The sequence below is a fragment of the Orycteropus afer genome, unplaced genomic scaffold (genome assembly GCF_000298275.1).
Source record: "Orycteropus afer afer isolate SDZICR_OR568_19922 unplaced genomic scaffold, OryAfe1.0 scaffold00037, whole genome shotgun sequence".
Lineage (NCBI taxonomy): Eukaryota > Metazoa > Chordata > Mammalia > Tubulidentata > Orycteropodidae > Orycteropus > Orycteropus afer.
In genome coordinates this window covers 9937904-9957704 of record NW_006921624.1, presented here as the reverse complement: position 1 = coordinate 9957704, position 19801 = coordinate 9937904, and the positions used below count along the sequence as shown (strand labels likewise).

Sequence of the window (19801 nt, the reverse complement as noted above, 5' to 3'; positions counted from 1 at the left end):
TTTGAACCACCACCCTTCTGGTGAGCAGTCAAGTGCCTTAGGCACTATGCTACCAGAGCTCCCAAACAATAGGCCAGACTATATCCCACCATGGAAGACTTGGCCCTTTTCTGGCCCTCTCTGGCCAAGTTAGACTTGGGCTTGGGCCTACTGAGACAGGAGCAGTAGGGTTGCCTCGGTTAGGTTATCTGCCTCTGCCATCAGCCTCCCAGCTGGGAAGGCAAACAAAACAAAACAAAACTCTCTCATAATAGCAAATTGTTTATCAGATAAACTTTTCTCTAATATGTGTCGTGTCAGTGACAAATGCAGACCCTGGGCACTACCCTTCTAAGAAATAAAGATTCTGAGCCTGCATGAAAGTTTTATTTTTTCCATGGCCCTTTCTCAGACGGGTAACCTGAGGTTCAGAGAGGCTTTTCAGCTAGTCACCAAAGACCACCACTGGAGGTCACTTTTTAAAAAAAAACAATCAAACTCACTGGAGTCAAGTCAGATCCGACTCCTTGGGTTTCCCAGGTGGCATCACTACAGAAGTACATTGCCCAGTCTTCCTTCCTATGAGTGGCGGGTAGGTTTGAACAGCCAGCCTTCTGGTTAGTAGTCAAATACTTTAGGCACTACGCCACCAGAGCTACTAATGAAAAGGTTATGTTATTGTTGTTAGGTGCCCTGGAGTCGGCTCCGACTCATAGGGACCCTATGTACAACAGAATGACCCTAATAAATTAAGGGGTTAAGACTGGTATTAGGAGACATTCATAGGCTGGGTTTGGCTCCCAATATGATAAGTGGATTTGGGCAGGGCCCTTGCGCCTGTGGACCTCAATTTCTTCATCTATACAATGGGAATAGTAAACTGCATTAAGTGTTGCTAACACTTCAGTTCTCAGCAAAGAGATCCCTCCCACCCGGCCGCTGAGCTCCAAGCGCTGATCAGCCCGACTACAAGCCCCAGCATGCCTTGGAGGGAAGGGCTCAGTGACGGTGAAGCGGTTTTGCGAATTGGAGCCCGCCAAGGGACGCGCGGCGGCGCGTGCGCAGAGGGCGGCGGGCGGGTGGGCTGGCAGCGGTGGACCGTCGGAGCCGCGGGAGGTCAGGTAGGGGGCGGGAAGGAGGGTCGGGGACGACCGACCCCAGCCGGAGTCGCGGAAGATGGCTGAGTGGCGGGGCAGGGGGCTGTGCCGGCATGTAGAGGGCCAGGCCTGCACCCGACTGGCAGGGTTTGGGGATCGGATTTGAGGAGCAAGACCGGGGTGGGGGTGGGGCCGTGAGGGGTAGGCTTCGGAGGAATTCGCTGGGGCTCAGGACCGTAGAGGAGATGCAGCGCCGCGGGCGGGAGCCAGGGTATGGGGTGCGAAGATTGGCGGTGCAACATCTTGGGAGGTATGAGGTAATGTGGGAGCCATGAGGGAAGAAGACGGGGTGCAGCATCTGGTAGGTGTGGGGAAATCTGTGGGCCTTGGAGGGATCTGAGGTGCAAGATTTTGGAAATAAGAGGAAATTTTGGGACCCTGATGAGATTTAGGGTGCAGAACCTCAGGCGATTTGAGAGAATCTTGGGACACTAGGCATTTGGGCCGGCGGGCAAGATCTGAGATCTTGGGGACCAGGGTCTGGGGCGATCCTAATTGCTAACGAGGAAGGGTTTAGAGTAGGGTCTGGTGAAGATTGAAGGGGCAAGTCCTTGGGGAAATCAGTGAAGCAGCATCTTGTCAGCAAAAGGGAGAGACCTGGCTGAGATTTGAAAGCCACCCGTGACATGGGTTAGTGAAAGAGGAAGAAGCAAGGTTTGAAGATGGCATGGTGCCTGATGGACGATAGCGCTTTGGGGCTAAGATCGAGAGAGGGCAGAAATCTGAGGTGTGGGGTCAGGTTGGAAGGAATTGGGGCGCAGGGCTGAATGCCGCAGAGATTCGGAAATGAGGATTAAGAGATCTTTATCAGGGAGTTGGGATGCCAGGGTGAAGAATTGGTGGTTGTAATGTTGAGCCCCAAAGGTTAGAATTTTGTATTGCAAGAGTTTGGAACAATATTTGGAGAACAGACTGTAGAATTAAAGGACTCTGAATAGATTTATGGGTCAGCGATTTGGGCTGCTTGAGGAATTTTCCTGAAATTTCTGCAGGGGGAGCAGAAGAGGTTTTGGGGACCCAAGGACCCAGAAGCAATGTGTGTATGAAGAGTTCGGGGATTCAGGAACAAAGTCCTAAATCTTCAGAGATCAGGACTCCTGAAGAAGCATGGCTTTCCCTCAGAAGGGCAGAATCTCCTTCACTTAGTCAGCAAAGATCCCTCATTATGAGGCTGGCAGGCAAGGTACTGCCACTAACTTCACTTTGACCCAGGCCAGCTGAAAGTGGTAGGCTTGAGGGGAGAAGATACTGGTTGAAGGGAGGATAAAGCAAGAAACTGTTCAAGGTCATCCTCCTAGGTCCCCTGTTCCCTGCTGCCCCCTGAGGAGGGGCTGGTGTATGAGACATCCAGGGGAATGAGTGAAACATTATCTCAGGGCTTGTTTCCCTTACCAGTTAAAAAAGTGGATTGAATTTGATCATATGTAAGACCAATTAAAACCCAAAGAGTCAGTGGCTCTGAATGAGGTCTGTAGGCTGGGAGAACAGAAAGCCCATACTTGAGCATTTGAGCCTTAACCAGTCTCTACAAGAGTGGTTCTTAACCAGAGGGCAGTTTTGTCCCACAGGGGACATTTGGCAATGTCTGGAGATGTTTTTGGCTGTCACACTCTAAGGAGCTCTGTTGGCATAGTGCCTTAGGCATTTGACCGCTAACCAGAAGGTTAGTAGTTCAAACCCACCAGCCACTCCACAGAATGAAGACTGGGCAGTCTACTTCGGTAAAGATCTATCGCCTTGGAAACCCAGTGGGGGTTGCTGTGAGTCAGAATCGACAGGAGTGGGTTTGGTTTTTTTGGTTTAGTGGCATCTAGTGGAAAGAGGCCAGGGATGCTGTTAAACTTACAATGCACAGGACAGCCCCCAGAACAAACAGTTATCGGCCAAAAATGTCAGTAGTGCCAAAGTTGAGGAACCCGGCTCTAGAGCCATATCCTAGATTCAAATCCTGGCTCTGTTTCTTCCTGATTTCAGTGATCTTGAATGAGTTACTTAATCTTTTTGCTTGGCCCTTCATCTGTAAAATGGGCTTCCTGTTGTTGTTGTTATGTGCTGTCGAGTCAGCCCTGACTCATAGCGACCCCTCCTTGGGTTTCCGAGGCAGTATCACTACGGAAGTAGGATTGCCCAACCTTCCTTCCGAGGAGTGGCTGGCGGGTTTGAACCGCCAGCCTTCTGGTTAGCAGTCAAGTGCCTTAGCCACTATGCTACCAGAGCTCCCTATGTTGTTATGTGCTGTCGAGTCAGAGCTCCTTAAGTGATTCTACTATATCCAGTTTTACGCATGGGGAAACTAAAGCTTAGAAAAGGGTAACAACTTATCTAAAGTTCCATAGCTAGAGATTATGTCAGAGCTAGGCTCATATCCAGATCTCTGTAACTGCATCTGCCTTCTTTTCTGTGCCTCTTGTTTGTGGATGCCTTCTTAGTCTTATTATCTCAGTCCATTCCCCTCTAAAGAAAAGGAGGATTGCCCAGTCGGTATCAAGGAATATCAAACAGAACTCTAGGAGGGGGAGTATCGATATGATTAGGTAGGGAGTCATCCTGGACTTTGTTCTTGGTTTGCTAGTAGAGCAGGACCAGTGGGTGGACAAGGGGAGGAGCTTAGGTTAGCAGGCAGGATGAGGTGCATGGGGCTAGAGGGTGAGGTATAGAGGCCCTTGGCTTTTTGAAAAACAAAACAAAGCACCCCATAGCAGGGACTGAAACTGAAAGCAGTCAAAGTCTGCAGGAGAGGATAGTGCTCTGAATGATGTCTTTTGGGCTTCTTTCCCCTGGAACAGGATAGCCACACTGGCACTCTCAGCCCCAGGACTAAGCTGCAGCATTGCTGAAGCCAGTTCAGAAACAGCTGGATTGGATCTGAGGGCAAGAGACTTAGCTGGAATACTCCGCCTTCCCCCAAAGAAAATATAACATGAGAATTGAATAGGCCTGAGAATTAGAGACCTGAAGTCCAGAGTCCTTACTCTGCTGCTAATTTACTATGACCTTGGATGAGCACTTGCTCTGTCTGCCTCAATCTATTAAAAATATTAATAACTGCCATTTATCACTTATGTGCTCAGTGTGTATACATCATGCACCTTAAGTTGGTCCTGACAATTATCCTGCCAGCAATCTTGATGTTATTCCCCGTTTTACAGGTGAGAAAACTAATAGATTACATGACTTGCCCAAGGCTACATAGCAAGTAGCAAATCTGGGATGAGAACTCAGGTCTGTTTGACTCCAAATTGATATACTAGTTGGTTAGAAAGGCTTTTCCAACTCTAACCGCCTACATGTCTATGGAGAGTAGTTGGTTGCCAGAAGTTTACAAGACCCTTGAAGTGGATCATTGTCTATGCACACCGTTTGTGAACTTCCTCCATGATGTCCTCTGGTAGAACAATTAGATTTAAAAATCATCTCTGGGTGCCATTACCAGCCGTTCACCTAGATTCTGCCAAGAGGCATTGGCAGCCAAATCAGCCAGGGAATTATGGATCTTTTAAGTCAGTGTGTTGTTATGGCTTGGAGTCAATATACCTGGATTTGAACCCCGGTTCTGCTACGTACCATGTTTGAAACCTTGGACAGGTTATTTTTTCAGCCTCTCATTTATAGAAAGGTATAATACTTCATATAGATGCTAATGAGAATGAAAGAGAATGTATGAAAGGTACCTTGCACTCATGAATGGCAATTGTTTTGTGAGAGGAGGGGAGTGCTGGAGCTATCGCTTGCTTTCCTGGATTTCAGTGATACTAGGGGTTTTTTTTGTTTCGCTTTTTGTTTTTTAAGCATCTCTGACAGTTTCCCCAAGATTCCCATCCCCTCTTTTACATCTCCCAGGATCTACTTACTGATCCTGTAATCAAAATCTCATGATTAAATGAACACTTCCTGAAGGCAGAGAAAGGAACTGAAGGAGAATTGAGTGGGTTGAAATGAGTTGAAGTGCCCCAAGATAAGGCTGTTGATTTTTCCCTTGACCTTTATTCTCCGAGTTATCTCGGCAGCATTATTATTACCCAAATGTTTGCAGAAGATGCAAGGGAAAATTTCTAGGTCCTTCAGTTTTAGAGGAAGACAAAGCATTTTTCTAGCAAACCCTATTATTGCTAACATTTTCTTTCCCAAAAACATATTTCCTTTTGGGTTCTTTTATATCTCCCCGATGGGTACAACTTTGGGGCTATGCTTCTGCAAGCCCCTGCTTACTGAGTTTGTCTTAGCTCTGTGCAGGTGCCTTAAATACCCAATCTAAACTGCATCAGCATCTTCTCTTCACACAGGACTGGGTGACTGTCAGATGGTAACCTCACTGACTTCCTTAAATTCAGTCTTGGCAGCCACGCCCAGAGAGTGACCCTGGATAGCAAGGAGATGGCTTCATACTTGATTAACATCCTGTTAAAGTGCAGGAGGAATAAATGTAGTTTTGAGAGCCAATGTGAAAAACCCTGCCCCCCCCCCAAAAAAAAAACAAGAATGTGTCACTAGTAGGAAGGACTTTTATGTCTTGTACAAAGAGGTATAGTGTTACTTTTATGTTTTCAACACTTTAAATGGTCTTTTCATACCTGTTTTTACTGAAAATTATAGCCCTGTGCCTTTCACAGTGCCTAACTCATAGTAGGTGCTCAGTAAATATTTGTTTAATTAATTGCTTATTGAGGTTCTCCAGTTTTGCTCATGGTTTAGTGTCCCAGAGTGCTGATGTGGGTTATGAGAAACGGTCATCCAGAGAACCACCCCATGGGGGAGACTCAAGCATTGGACGAAGATTTTGAAACTTCAGGTCATCTGTATTCTTTTGATTCCAGCATCAGGTAAAAGAATCTCCAGTGAAGGCTCAGAATTTTTATTAGTGAATTATATGTATCTGATGCCTTGGGTACATTTTGCCTCTTGAAAAGTGCCTATTCATTTCTTCTCATAGGCTGGGGTCTGGTGGTGGCTGCTGCTGCCGCCGTTTCTGTGACTCCTACTAAAAGCTGTTATTTGCTGCATAGTTAATTATTTTCCTGGCATGGCACTGTGCTAAAAAGTGCTTTATGCAATACTTTCATTAAATGTTTAAAATAACCTGGTGAGACAGGTACTAGTGTAAAGCTCCTTTTCCTAGATGAACTCCTGCACAGTAATCGGTAGAGGGGGGTTCAGATCCAGAATGCCTGATTCCTGAGCTCATTGTCTTCGTCTGTACTTTTAGTCCTCGTTCTGCCATAGCATTTATGAGGTCTGAATTTCCTTGTCCTGGTCTCAGTTTCCTCATCTATATAATGGGAGATTGGGGTAAGATCCTCTTTGAGATGGCTTCTAATTCTAGAATTGCATATTTAGTCCTGCTGGAAGTTGCTGGAAGCAGCTGGTTTTCTGAGTAAGAGAATTCTGGATTCATTTGCCCATCAGTTTCTAGCGTGGATATCTAGCTAGCATCCTCAGTCAGATCCCTCTACTGCTGACCAGTTCTTTCATTAATCTTCATATGCCTTTGTATGTCATGAAAGGAAAGGTTCGTCATTCTTTTAAAATTCATTTTGAAAAATGATTGCTTTATTAGTATTACTCATTGTTAATGTTTTTTGTTGTTATTAAAATTCTGATGAAATTGCAACCTTTCATTACATTTCCAGGCATTTATCCCTAGTCATCATTGCAACCTTTTTATAAATGTAAGGTAAGAAAAAAAATAAAAACAGGCTTAGAGAGGTTAAATAACTTACCTTTTTCCTACAGTTTATAATATTTGAACCCAGTTCTGTCAGACTCTAAAATTCATAGTTTTGCTTTGTCTTCCTTTTTTTCCTATTACCTGTAAATATTATTAATTTCATAAACGGGGGGAAAACAGTGGTGCCAGTTGCTAACTAACTCGGCTGGCATATGATTATAGCTTTCCTGAGCCTTAGGGCTGTCAGAAGACACACAGCTTAAGGGATGGATTCTCATGGAACTGAAGAGATGGACTGGTATCACTGTGGGAGGTGCCGTATTTATCATGATATCAGAGGTTTGAGGGAGGGGGTAATCTGAAGTCAGGGAATGACAGGAGGTCAGGAGTCTAATGTATGAAGTGTGCCACAAAAAACAAATTCAAGGGATCATAAAGACAACCAAGATCATAAATAGCATGTTGTGAGTTCATTCTGGCCAGTTACAGATTTTATAGCTGGCAGAAAGTGGACAGTTAGTTTAAAGACTTGTGATGGTAAGACAGTTCTTTTTACTTGTTTAATCTTTTTAGGGAAACTGAGGTCAAAATGACCTTCTGTCTGGGTCATTCAGCATTCTAATCATGGTCAGATGTACCCTTCAGAGAAAAGGCTGTATCCGTCACATAGCTCCAATTCAGGCTAGGTGCCTTCAGAAAGCACTGTTGCCAGGTCTTGGACAAGTATTCCTAGCTTTTTCCATGTCTGAGTCTGCCTCCATGCCTGATGCTTTAATGATGAGAATTCATGTTTCCCTGGCAGAGCATGGCAGCTTCGGGGCAGGAATCCTTGACATTTTCTTCTGCCTCAGAGCCTGGTGAAGTTGCAGACAGCTGAGATAATTTGGGGTATGGATGTGGGCACAGTAAAATCTTTTTTTTTTTTTTTTTTTTTTTAAGCAGATGGCTTAGACAAGGAGGCAGAAAGCTGGGGAAAGAATTTGCTGGTATCTTTACAAGTTGGCAGACATGTTTAATGAGCTAATCTGCAGTGCCAGCTTTGGGAAGAACAGATGCCACTGTGCATTGTAAGGCAACATGCTCTGGATCTAGACACCAAATAGTGCCCTCAGTCTGTAGTCCCAGATGCTACGAGAGAGAGCTGAAACCATTGGCTTAAAATTGAGAATGTTTGCATGGATTTTGAATTGAGGTTTCTATCAGCACTTCTACTGCTATTGCCCAAGACGAGTGGTATTTAAGAATTCAGCATCCAGCCTCAGACATTCACATAAGACCCCATGGTTTCATGATATGTGGTAATTTGTTACTTTAATGTGGGTTTGAGTCATAACAGTTGCAAGGCTGGTGTGTGGGAGTGGGTCACTCAGCTAATAAATCAATGGAACCCATTCCATAGCAACTGAATCTCATATGTCTATTAGTGTTTCCTCACTAATCCTTGTGGAGAAAATTACATAAGAGCATTTCCCAGAGCATGGTATAGGGAACACTACTTAATAAGTGTTCTATGACAATTTGAAAAAAGAGCTTTAAGTAATGTTGGGTTGAACAAAGTTAAAGATAGTTTCAGGATTTCTGAAAACTTTTAATATTGCTGTTGTATACTTTAAAGAAGGAACTATGTAATTTGCAGTTTTCTCAAATCTTTGTGGCCAAAGCAATTTCCCTTCCAGTAGAAGGCCAGTTTAGCAGATGTGGGAGTGAGCTTAGATTAAATGTGCATGTTTGCTATGAATGTCTGTCAGATTAAATTGCAAAGTAAATATGTTTTGTTGTAATATATACCTCTGCTTTGCATCCTCCTCTGTGCCTGGAGAGTTGATCACATTTACAAAGCTTTCCTTAGCTTGCTGTGTTGTCCTTAAAACCAAGCTAACTTGCCCTCCACCTCCTCCTTTTCCTTGTTGAAGACTATTTGCATATCACGAGACTGCACAGGTGCAGCTGTAGGACATAAGTTTAAGAAGGACTGAATTTATCCATGTGCCTCACCTTGTTGTAGTCATTCTAATTCTGGATATAAATTGATGATGACATAAGACTGCAGAACACTGAGATCTCTATGGCCCTACTTCATGGTTTCAAGTCCTCTGTGGAGTAAATGTGGATGGAGCGTGGTGGGGGTATTCATTGCTACATACTGGGTCAAGCAAGAGGTGTCGCAAGCTAGAAATAAACTCTTTTGGTAAGGCACTACCATTTTTTAAATTATCTGGACTTGAGTTATAGGCCATTTTAGTGCTTCCTTATTGCTTTCCTCCCACCAGTCTGCTCAGTTTTCAAAGCTTAACTGATTACACTTCTGGGATATTGCCCAAATGCATCTCCTTACCATTTCTACTATCTGTTCCCTAGTTCAGATTCCATATAACCTCTCCCAAACTATTTTGTAGAAGCTTCCAAACTAGTTTATGTGATTTTTCATGCCACTTTATCCCAGTTCTTTACACCAAAACATTAATTGTCTCACTGTACACTTTAGAATCAAGTTCAAAAGTCTCATTTTGGTTCTGAAGACCTTGTCTTATCATTTCCCAGTTTACCTCCCCAGTTTACCTTTGCAAACCTGTTACTCTTTCCCTCTTTATACTCCCACAATTCTGACTTAAGAATGAGAGAAAAGAGAACTGGAATTAATTTTAATTTTTTGATGCTGAGCCAAATCTTAGCATTCTACACACTTCATATATTGTCTCGTTTAATCTTTACATCACCCATGTGACAGCTAAGTGTTCTCTGTTCTCTTTCTAATACACGGTACTTCTTGCTCCTCCTTCTGCTTTCCAGCCTTTGTAAGGCATTGACCTCTGCCTGGAACTCCCTTTCTCCTGTCTCTACATACCTATGTATCCTTCTATGCCCATGTCAAATGCTACATCCTCTCTGTAAGTTCCATCTCCCTTCAAATTAGAATGAATTGCTTTCAGTCTTCATCAGACTTAGTTTATCCTATTTCATTTATGATACTACTTTCTCCCTTGATTGTTATTTCTTTACATTTCTTATCTCTTCCACTAAAGTTTGAACATATGAAAGTCAGGATATGTGTTTTGAAAACCTCTTAGTACCCAGTAGACTTGGATGGATGGATAGGTGAGTAGGTAGGCACGTAGGTAAATGGAGAACACATATTTTATGATCTAATGCTAGTCGTCATGACTTTGTGCTTCTCTCTGGATACTTCTTAGGCTCCCAGAATACCAAGATGAACTCTTAGACTTCCACGCTTTTGCTTATGCTATTTTTTTTGCCTAAAATGTCTTTAGGAGCTCTGGTAGCATAGTGGCTAAGACACTTGCCTGCTAACCATACGGCTGGCGGTTCAAACCCACCAGCCACTCCTCGGAAGGAAGGTTGGGCAATCCTACTTCCGTAGTGATACTGCCTCGGAAACCCAAGGAGGGGTCGCTATGACCGACTCGACGGCAAATAACAACAACAACAACAACAAAATGTCTTTATCCCTCATTGTCACTGTTTTTCAAGAAATAATCTCAGGTGTGTCACCACTTCTCTGACATCTTCTCCAGTTCCTCTAGGCAGACACAGTTTTCACTCTATTTGTTATATTCCTTTTACTGTAAGTGATTCTTCTGTTTTTCTTCTAATAAAAACTATAAGCTTTCACAACATTTAAAAATAATTACCTGTGTTAAAAGCATACTATTTGCCAGGTGCTATACTAAGTGTGTCATATACATAATGCTATATACTGCATTTTTACACCATTGATGCACATTATATAATTTTTTTGCAAACCGTACAACCTGATTGTGTGTTAGCTTCCTGTGAGCATTATATGTGTGTGTGCATTATTTGTGCGGGCATGTTATATGTGAAAAAAATACAGCAACCACATAAAATAGACACTGTTATTTTTTCAGTTTTACAGATGGGTAATGGGGAAACTGAGCTTTGGGAAGTAGGTGGTTTCCTTAAGGTCATGCAACTAAGAAGGTGTTAGAGATGTGTTTCTGAAGTCTGACTCCAGAACCTGAATTCTTATCCACTATGCAATGCTTTGTCTGCTTTGTTTCCCTGTGTATTACCATCAACTAGTGTTAGTGCTGTCAAGTCCTTTTTTGACTCAGCGACCCCATGTGACAGAGTAGAACTGCCCCATAGGGCTTTCTTGGCTGTAATCTTTATGGAAGCAGATTGCAAGCTCTTTCTCCCACAGAGCTCTTGGGTAGGTTCAAACTGCCAGCCTTTTGGTGAGCAGTCTGGCGTTTTAACCATTTGCCACACAAGAGTTCCTTTAACACAGAGTCAAAACCAAAATCAAACTCACTGCCATCAAGGTGATTCTGGCTCCTAGCAACCCCGTTGGGTTTTTGAGGCTGTAAATCTTTACAGAAGTAGATTACCCCATCCTCCTTCCACAGAGTGGCTGGTTTGAACCCCTGACCTTCTGGTTAGCAGCCAAATGCCTTATCCACTATGCCACTTCAGTAAATATTTGTTAAATAATGGAATGACTGAATGAGTGATTGTAGCCATTCTCTAAATATTTCTTCAGTGAATTAATTAATATAGATAGTAGGAAATGAATAATGGTTTCTTTTTTTTTCTTTAGCAGGAATTTGACCCTTTGGGGCATGAATACTGGTGGTAAGCTGTTCAGTTTTGAGCTGTGTTAGCAGGATCCTTCTAAGGAGGAGTCATGGCTGCGGCAGCAGCTTCTCATCTGAACCTGGATGCCCTCCGGGAAGTGCTGGAATGCCCCATCTGTATGGAGTCCTTCACAGAGGAGCAGCTTCGGCCCAAGCTCCTGCACTGTGGCCATACCATCTGCCGCCAGTGCCTAGAAAAGCTACTGGCCAGTAGCATCAATGGCGTCCGGTGTCCCTTTTGCAGCAAGATTACCCGCATAACCAGCCTGACCCAACTGACAGACAACCTGACAGTGCTGAAGATCATTGACACAGCTGGACTCAGTGAGGCTGTGGGGCTGCTCATGTGCCGGTCCTGTGGGCGACGGCTGCCCCGGCAATTTTGCCGGACCTGTGGCGTGGTGTTATGTGAACCTTGCCGAGAGGCTGATCACCAGCCGCCTGGCCACAGTACACTCCCTGTGAAAGAGGCAGCTGAGGAGCGGCGTCGCGACTTTGGAGAGAAGTTGGCCCGTCTGCGAGAGCTTATGGGGGAGCTGCAGCGGCGGAAGGTTGCCTTGGAAGGGGTTTCCAAGGACCTTCAGGCCAGGTATAAAGCAGTTCTTCAGGAGTATGGACACGAGGAGCGCAGAATGCAGGAGGAGCTGGCTCGCTCCCGGAAATTCTTCACGGGCTCTTTGGCTGAGGTTGAGAAGTCCAATAGTCAGGTGGTAGAGGAGCAGAGTTACCAGCTCAACATTGCAGAAGTGCAGGCTGTGTCTCGCTGTGACTACTTTCTGGCCAAGATCAAGCAGGCTGACGTAGCACTACTGGAGGAAACAGCTGATGAGGAGGAGCCAGAGCTCACTGCCAACCTGCCCCGGGAGCTTACCCTGCAGGATGTGGAGCTCCTCAAGGTAGGCCATGTTGGCCCCCTCCAAATTGGGCAGGCTGTTAAGAAGCCCCGAACAGTCAACATGGAAGATTCCTGGGCCATGGAGGCTGCAGCCTCTGCTGCCTCCGCCTCTGTTACATTTAGAGAGATGGACATGAGCCCTGAGGAAGGGGTTCCCAGCCCTAGGTCCTCACCTGCTAAACAGCGGGGTCCTGAAACACCTGCCAATATCCAGCAGTGTCTCTTTCTCAAGAAGATGGGGGCCAAAGGCAGCACTCCAGGCATGTTCAACCTTCCAGTCAGTCTCTACGTGACCAGTCAAGGAGAGGTGCTTGTTGCTGACCGTGGCAACTACCGTATACAAGTCTTCACCCGCAAGGGCTTCTTGAAGGAGATCCGCCGCAGCCCCAGTGGCATTGATAGCTTTGTGCTGAGCTTTCTTGGGGCTGATTTACCCAATCTCACTCCTCTCTCAGTGGCCATGAACTGCCACGGGCTGATTGGTGTGACTGACAGCTATGATAACTCCCTCAAGGTATACACCTTGGATGGCCACTGCGTGGCCTGCCACCGGAGCCAGCTGAGCAAACCATGGGGCATTACAGCCCTGCCATCTGGCCAGTTTGTGGTAACTGATGTGGAAGGTGGAAAGCTCTGGTGTTTCACTGTCGACCGGGGAGCAGGGGTAGTCAAATACAGCTGCCTCTGCAGTGCTGTGCGGCCCAAGTTTGTCACCTGTGATGCTGAGGGCACTGTCTATTTCACCCAGGGCTTGGGCCTCAACCTGGAGAACCGGCAGAATGAGCACCACTTGGAGGGTGGCTTTTCCATTGGCTCTGTGGGTCCTGATGGGCAGTTGGGTCGCCAGATTAGCCACTTCTTCTCGGAGAACGAGGATTTCCGCTGCATTGCTGGCATGTGTGTGGATGCCCGTGGTGACCTCATTGTGGCTGATAGTAGTCGCAAGGAAATTCTCCACTTTCCTAAGGGTGGAGGCTACAGTGTCCTTATTCGAGAGGGGCTCACCTGTCCAGTGGGCATTGCCCTTACTCCTAAGGGACAGCTGCTGGTCTTGGACTGTTGGGATCATTGCATCAAGATCTACAGCTACCACCTGAGGAGATATTCCACCCCTTAGAAGAGAAATAGCTGTTCTCAGACAGCTTCTCTTCCTTTGTCCTTCGTTGTTGATGGTATTGTAGAGTAGACTCAGCCTGTGTCTTGACTCCAGCCAGCTAGTCCTAGAATTTTAGAAGCTCTGTATTTTACTGTTTTTTATTTATATTTTCCCCTAAATCTAGAGCTATAACAGATGCATTTCCCCACTAGGACACATGATGGGATTAGCTAAAATTTAATTCGTTAGGCTTCAGTAGAGAGAACCACTTTAATCTTTTTGTAGCTAGAAATTTCCCCCTGTATTGAATTGTTATTGGTTTCCTCTCTTTTGGCTTTGATGTCTCTGGCCCGTTTCCTTCCTATTAGAACGTGCTTCACCTTTGATACTTTCTCTTCATCTCTGGCTGCATCCAGTGTGCATGCTCCAGCGGGATTCCCTCCACCTTTCAGTGACATTTCAGACAGCATTCCTCTGTGGCATGATGCCTCAGGTCTGATCACCTTAACCAGTGTGAAAACTCATTCATTTAGTACCACCAAGGGAGATATATCCAGTTCTTTGGGGAAGCAAAATATTCCTCCTAGCCAGAGGATTTGTGCCATCTTGGATTGGTCTCTAATTGTAGATGTGACAGAAAATGGATTTACCCTGTTGGTTGATGTTGAAGACTTTGGCCTGGAAATAGCTTGCCTTTTAAAGGAGCATATGGATTGGATTTATGCCAGAGCATAGACATGGGAATAAGCAAACATTATTGCTAACATAGTCAGCAAACACTCTTAAATAATCTCTAGGGATCATCATTTTTCATATTACCTCTCTCCACTGACCCGTGCTAAGAGTTGTCTGGGAGGCTGTACAACACAGATTGGGGCCAGCAAAGTGGAGAGGTGGACACATCTTGTTTTCAATATTAAAACAAAACTGTTGGGCCTTTACTCTCTATTTTCTCCAAGTGGGTACATAATATTGGTTTCGGGATTTACTTCCATTCCTCTTGATGCATTAAATAATTGATAACTGTTTCTTCTCAACTGGTGTTCATGATTTTTTAATTATGGGATTTGAGGGGTGAGGAGGGAGATAATTTGTACCATGATCATTTTGCTTCTGTCTCTTACCACTGCATTCTTTGAGAGTGTGACCATCATAGGGATCACCCCCAGTCAAAATCCAGCCCAAAGCGCCATTATGTAAAGGTAATCCAAAATCCAGTCCCACATTTCCTCTGTTCACAATCAGTCTCCATGGTGTAGAGTCACCAACACTCTGTCTTAAATTGAGCCTGTGCCGCCTATGTTATCCTTAGGATTGTTATTAAAAAAGGAAGAGCCCGTGCTTTTAAGACAAACTGGTGGGTGAAGGAATTTAGGGTGTGGTTCCTCAGGCTTTGGCTTTGGTGGACTGAGCAACACACCTTGCTTTGTAGGTACAGGGGTTATGGCAACGCAAAGAGCTGCTCCCTTTCACTGAAACAAAATTTGCTAGACTGAGCTACTCACAGTGTTTTGTTTTGCCTCTGTTGTGATATCTGCCAAAGGACAGGGAAGGAGTGATTAAAGTGATGCTGAACTAGTTTGTCTTCTTACTTTTCACCTGGAGAAAGCCCATTCTCTGATTATAAAATGGCATCCAATTTTCAAAGATTGTGTAATTAAGAGAAAATTGACCCAATTAAAAGTGCATCACAAATGACTGCACTAGTTATTAAAGCCACTTTATCTGTGGTGCACCCGACAGCAAGAGATCTGTCTTTGCTATCAGTGGGGGACCTGCTGAGGCTGTAACGGTGGCCGAGGCCTTTGGCACATGGTTTGCAGCTGAGGAATGAATAATATTGTGGGCTGGCTTGAGGTAAACAAAGCTGGGGCTTCTCCAGCTGCAGGTGCACTCATTGTCATTCAGCATTTATATCTGTCTCCATCTCTGAACCATACTCATGCCTTGGCCCTCAACTACAGTTAAGTATCTGCTGGCTCAAAATGAAAGTGAAGTTTGGATTGAATGTCTTTTGTTTCTTTTTCCGCTTTGATAGGAATATTTTAGGCTATGTTTATTACAGTTTTCAGTTTATCTGCTATGTTGACTAAATTGCAGAGTATGGTCCCAAGAAAGTAATTTGCTCAATTATAGCGGTTTTTTTTTTTTTTTTTTTTTTTAAAGCATGAGTACTCTTACTCAAATAAAGTCTTACTGCAAATATATCATAGAAAATAGAACAAAGAACAGCTGCTCTGGTTTGTATGCTTTGTCCCCTCACCTCCTAACTCTTCGTGGGAAAACTCAGGAATCTGCACAACACTTTCTGGTAACTACTGGACTACAGTATGGCTCAGGTATCACTCCATTTTATGAGCTTTGTGGCCTTGGATAGGTCATTTCACCCTTCTGAGCCTTTATTTCTTCACTTGGAAAACGAGGACTGTGACTCCTGTCTCCAGGAGCATGTAAGAAGGTGAAAATACTCAGCTCAGTTACTGACATTCAGTTGGTACTCGATAAATACAGTTGTTATCCTTCTGAATTAATCAAGATCGTGCTTGGTGACATGAGGCTGTCTAGCTGTGCCAAATAATACCTTCCCTCTTACCTGTCTTAGAAGTTCCTACTTGGCATTCAAAATTTTCTCAAGCATTTCCTGTTCCCAACCACAAGTCTCCAGATGAATCTGCTCAGCTATTCCCTTCTGCTGTATCTCTACCTAGTTTATATTTTTATTAGGGTGTAAATCATTCTGTGTCACAATTATCTGTCCAAATGCCTGGTTCCTACCAATCTGCTTTACAGAGGACTAACTTCAGTAATACACAGTGTGTCCTTAGTTATTTAATTGACTTAAAGTGGTGGGCCCTCCAGAACTATTGGGTCTTCCTAGCACAACTTCTTCCTTTAGACAAATGACTTTATAGGCAAACCCTTTTGTAATTTATGTGGAAAGCTAAAGACTAACAGAAAATTACTTACTTTTAATATATAGAGTTCAAGGTTTTGGAGTGATGAGATGGATAGACTATTTCATTCAGCATGCATTCATTCAATATTCAGCACCTACTGTGGGGCAGACACTATGCCAGTTGTTCAGAAGATAAAAAGTAAATACTGATAAATGATACTTACGTGTCTGCTTTCTCATAAGTTATGTGTTAAGTATTTGAAACCTAGTATTTTATTGCTCTAGACATCATCAAAGGTCAGGTGTAGGCAATGTCTGAATGATTGATGGTCAGTCCCAGTACATTCCAGTCTGAGATGGTCAGCAGAGAGATACTCCATTATTCTAATCAGCAGGATAAAGTTGGCTTGAACCTTACAGTGTCCTTGTGAACAAGCAATGTTTAAGTAATTATATTTTTAATCTAGTGCTATGATGCTTTGGCCTCTTGAAAGTGAAGTGTAACCCAGCTCTGTTGGAATGGAATGGAGGGCATTGCCTAGTGTGAGACCCAGTGCTTTACCTTGCACCTGACTAGGATGCTAATTTGCACTCAGGACATGCAGCCCTCAAGAGAATCTCAGAACAAATTATAGCTATGAAACAGTGGGTGCCTGGGTGAATTTTACAAGCAGAGCAGTGGTGAGGGTGGAGGCTGTCTAGCAAACTGCTTACACTCCAGACCTATGGCTTTATCTTGTCATTATCATTAATATTCATGGGGCCCTGGCCAAGTCTGGAGGAACTGAGGCAGCTAAGGGACTGGCAGTGTATTCTAGTGGGAAGGTCATTGGATTTGGAATGAGGGCTGGGGCTGAATCATAGATCCACCTCTTAACAGTGTGACATCAGGTGATCAGCACTTCCTGTGCATCAGTTTCCTTACCTGTAAACTAAGGAGGTTGGGCTAATCACCAAAGTCCCTTCTAACTGTATGATTGCAATTTGTTAAGAAGCTAGAATTGTTGAACTTTACTGCAATGGTTTTGCATTGCCTTTGCTATAATGTTACTGTGTTAGCACTAGAGAAGTAGAAAGAAACCACACTTTGGAATCACTCTACTTTGGCTCAGTTGTTCACTCTGCTCCTAGTATTGTGCCCTTAGGAGCTCTGGTGGTGCAGTGCCTAAGGCATCTGACTGCTAACCAGAAGGCTGGTGGTTCAGACCCACTAGCCACTCCTCAGAAGGAAGGTTGGGCAATCTACTCCCATAGTGATAGTGCCTTGGAAACCCAAGGAGGGGTCACCATGAGTGGGGTACGACTCCACGGCAGTGAGGTTTTTTTTTGTTTGTTTGTTTGTTTTTTGGTATTGTACCCTTAGGTCACTTTCTAGCCATTGTCACCTTGCTGGATACAGTTTCCTTCTCTACTAAAAGGAAATAGCAGTTTATTGTGAGAATTAGAAGATATTAAATGGGATAATATATGTAAAAGTACATAATTCAGAAAAATGTTGTAGGGGACAAAGGTTTCCTTCACCTCATGGGGAGCTGATGCAGACCCTTCTAATATCTCTGTTAGGAGAGATTTCAGGCCTGCACTGGTGATGCAATACTATGCATTACTTGGTTGCTTAATTAAAAAGTCCACTAGGAAAGCCAGCACTAATACCTAAAAGCCCCTGAAACTTGCTCTTGAACATAAAGTAGCTAAAGTGAATGGAAGAAATGATGAATTTAAAGAGGTAAAGATTTCAAAGGGCAGCTTGAGAAGTTTAATGTAATGTGCAGACTTGGAGTTAAAAACCGAAAAGGAAGAACATGGGTATTTCTCAAGCTGGAAGAACTAAAGAAAAAATATAAACCTTGAGTTGCAATGTTGAAGAATTCTACGGGCAGAACATTGAAAGATGCAGGAAGCATCAAAAGAAGATGGAAGGAATACACAGAGTCACTGTACCAAAAAGAATTGGGTGACCTTCAACCATTTCAGGAGATAGCATACGATTGAGAACTGATAATACTGAAGGAAGAAATTCAAGCTACACTGAAGGCATTGGTGAAAAACAAGGCTTCAAGAGTTGATGGGATACCCACTGAGATGTTTCAACAAATGGATGCCATGCTGGGGCACTTACTCATTTATGCCAAGAAACTTGGAAGACCTGGCCAATTGACTAAAAGAGATCAGTATTTTTGTGCCCATTCCAAAGAAAAGTGACCCAACAAAATGTGGAAATTATCAAACTATCAATATCACATGCATGTAAAATTTTGCTAAAGATAATTCAAACATGGTTGCAGCAGTATATTGACAGAGAACTTCCAGAAATTCAAGCTGGATTCAGAAAAGGACATGGAACAAAGGCTATCATTACTGATGTCATATGGGTTTTGCCTGAAAGGAAAGAATACTAGAAAGATGTTTATCTGTTTTGTTGACTACACGAAGGCATTCAACTTTGTCGGTCATTATAAATTATGGATAACATTGAGAAGAATGGGAATTCCAGAACACTTAATTGTGCTTATGAAGAACCTGTACATAGACCAAGAAGCAATCATTTGAACAGAACAAGGGGATACTGTATGGGTTAACATCAGGGAGGGTGCACATCATAGTTGTATCCTTTTACCATATTTACTCCTTTATGCTGGGCAAATAATCTGAGAAGCTAGACTATGTAAAGAATAATGCAGCATCAGAATTGGAGGAAAACTTAATAACCCGTGATAGGCAGAAGATACAACCTTGCTTTCTGAAAATGAAGAGGACTTGAAGCACTTACTGATGAAGTTCAAAGACTACAGCCTTCAGTATGGATTACACTTCAGCATAAAACAGAAATGCTTACAACTGGACCAGTAAACAACATAATAAATGGAGAAAATATTGAAGTTATTAAGGATTTCATTTGACTTAGATCCACATTCAATGTACATGGAAGCAGCAGTCAAGAAATCAAACAATGTATTGCATTGGGCACATCTGCTGCAAAAAGACCTCTTTAAAGTGTTAAAGCAAAGATGTCACTTTGAAGACTAAAGTGTGCCTAACCCAAGCCATGATGTTTTCAGTCACCTCATAAATGTGTGAAAACTGGACAATGAATAAGGACGACTAAGCTTTTGAGTTGTCATGTTGGTGAAGAACACTGAAAGTACTATGGACTACCAGAAGAATGAACAAATCTGTGCTGGAAGAAGTACAGCCAGAAGCTGAAGATGGTGAGATTTTATCTCACATACTTGGGACATGTTATCAGGAGGGGCCAGTCTCTGAAGAAGGTAAAGATGAGGGTCAGCGAAAAGGAGGAAGACCCTTATGAGATAAATTGACACAGTGGCTGCAAAAATGCGCTTGAGCATAGCAGCCACTGTGAGGCTGGTATAGGACCAAGCAGTGTTTCTTCCTGTTGCACATAAGATTGCTGTGAACTGACTCAGCGGCACCTAACAACAGCAGTTAGTTAACTTAATTAAACTGATTAAAGGAATTAGGATGGCATATTGACT

At 43.7% G+C, this 19801-nt stretch overlaps 2 protein-coding genes across 2 annotated transcripts in view; one reads left to right on the top strand and one right to left on the bottom strand.

Annotated features, from left to right (window-relative positions):
• ASTN2 (astrotactin 2) overlaps window positions 1-19801 on the bottom strand; it is a 1259674-nt gene that overhangs the window by 339956 nt on the left and 899917 nt on the right. The gene's annotated exons all lie outside the window — the stretch shown is intronic.
• TRIM32 (tripartite motif containing 32) lies at window positions 11468-13429 on the top strand. The gene has a single exon (XM_007936672.2). It carries the CDS (start codon window positions 11468-11470, stop codon window positions 13427-13429), a length of 1962 nt encoding a protein of 653 aa, XP_007934863.1.

What these genes read in the sequence shown, in the direction of transcription:
- TRIM32 (XM_007936672.2), top strand. Translation starts at nt 11,468, where the DNA reads ATGGCTGCGGCAGCAGCTTCTCATCTGAACCTGGATGCCCTCCGGGAA.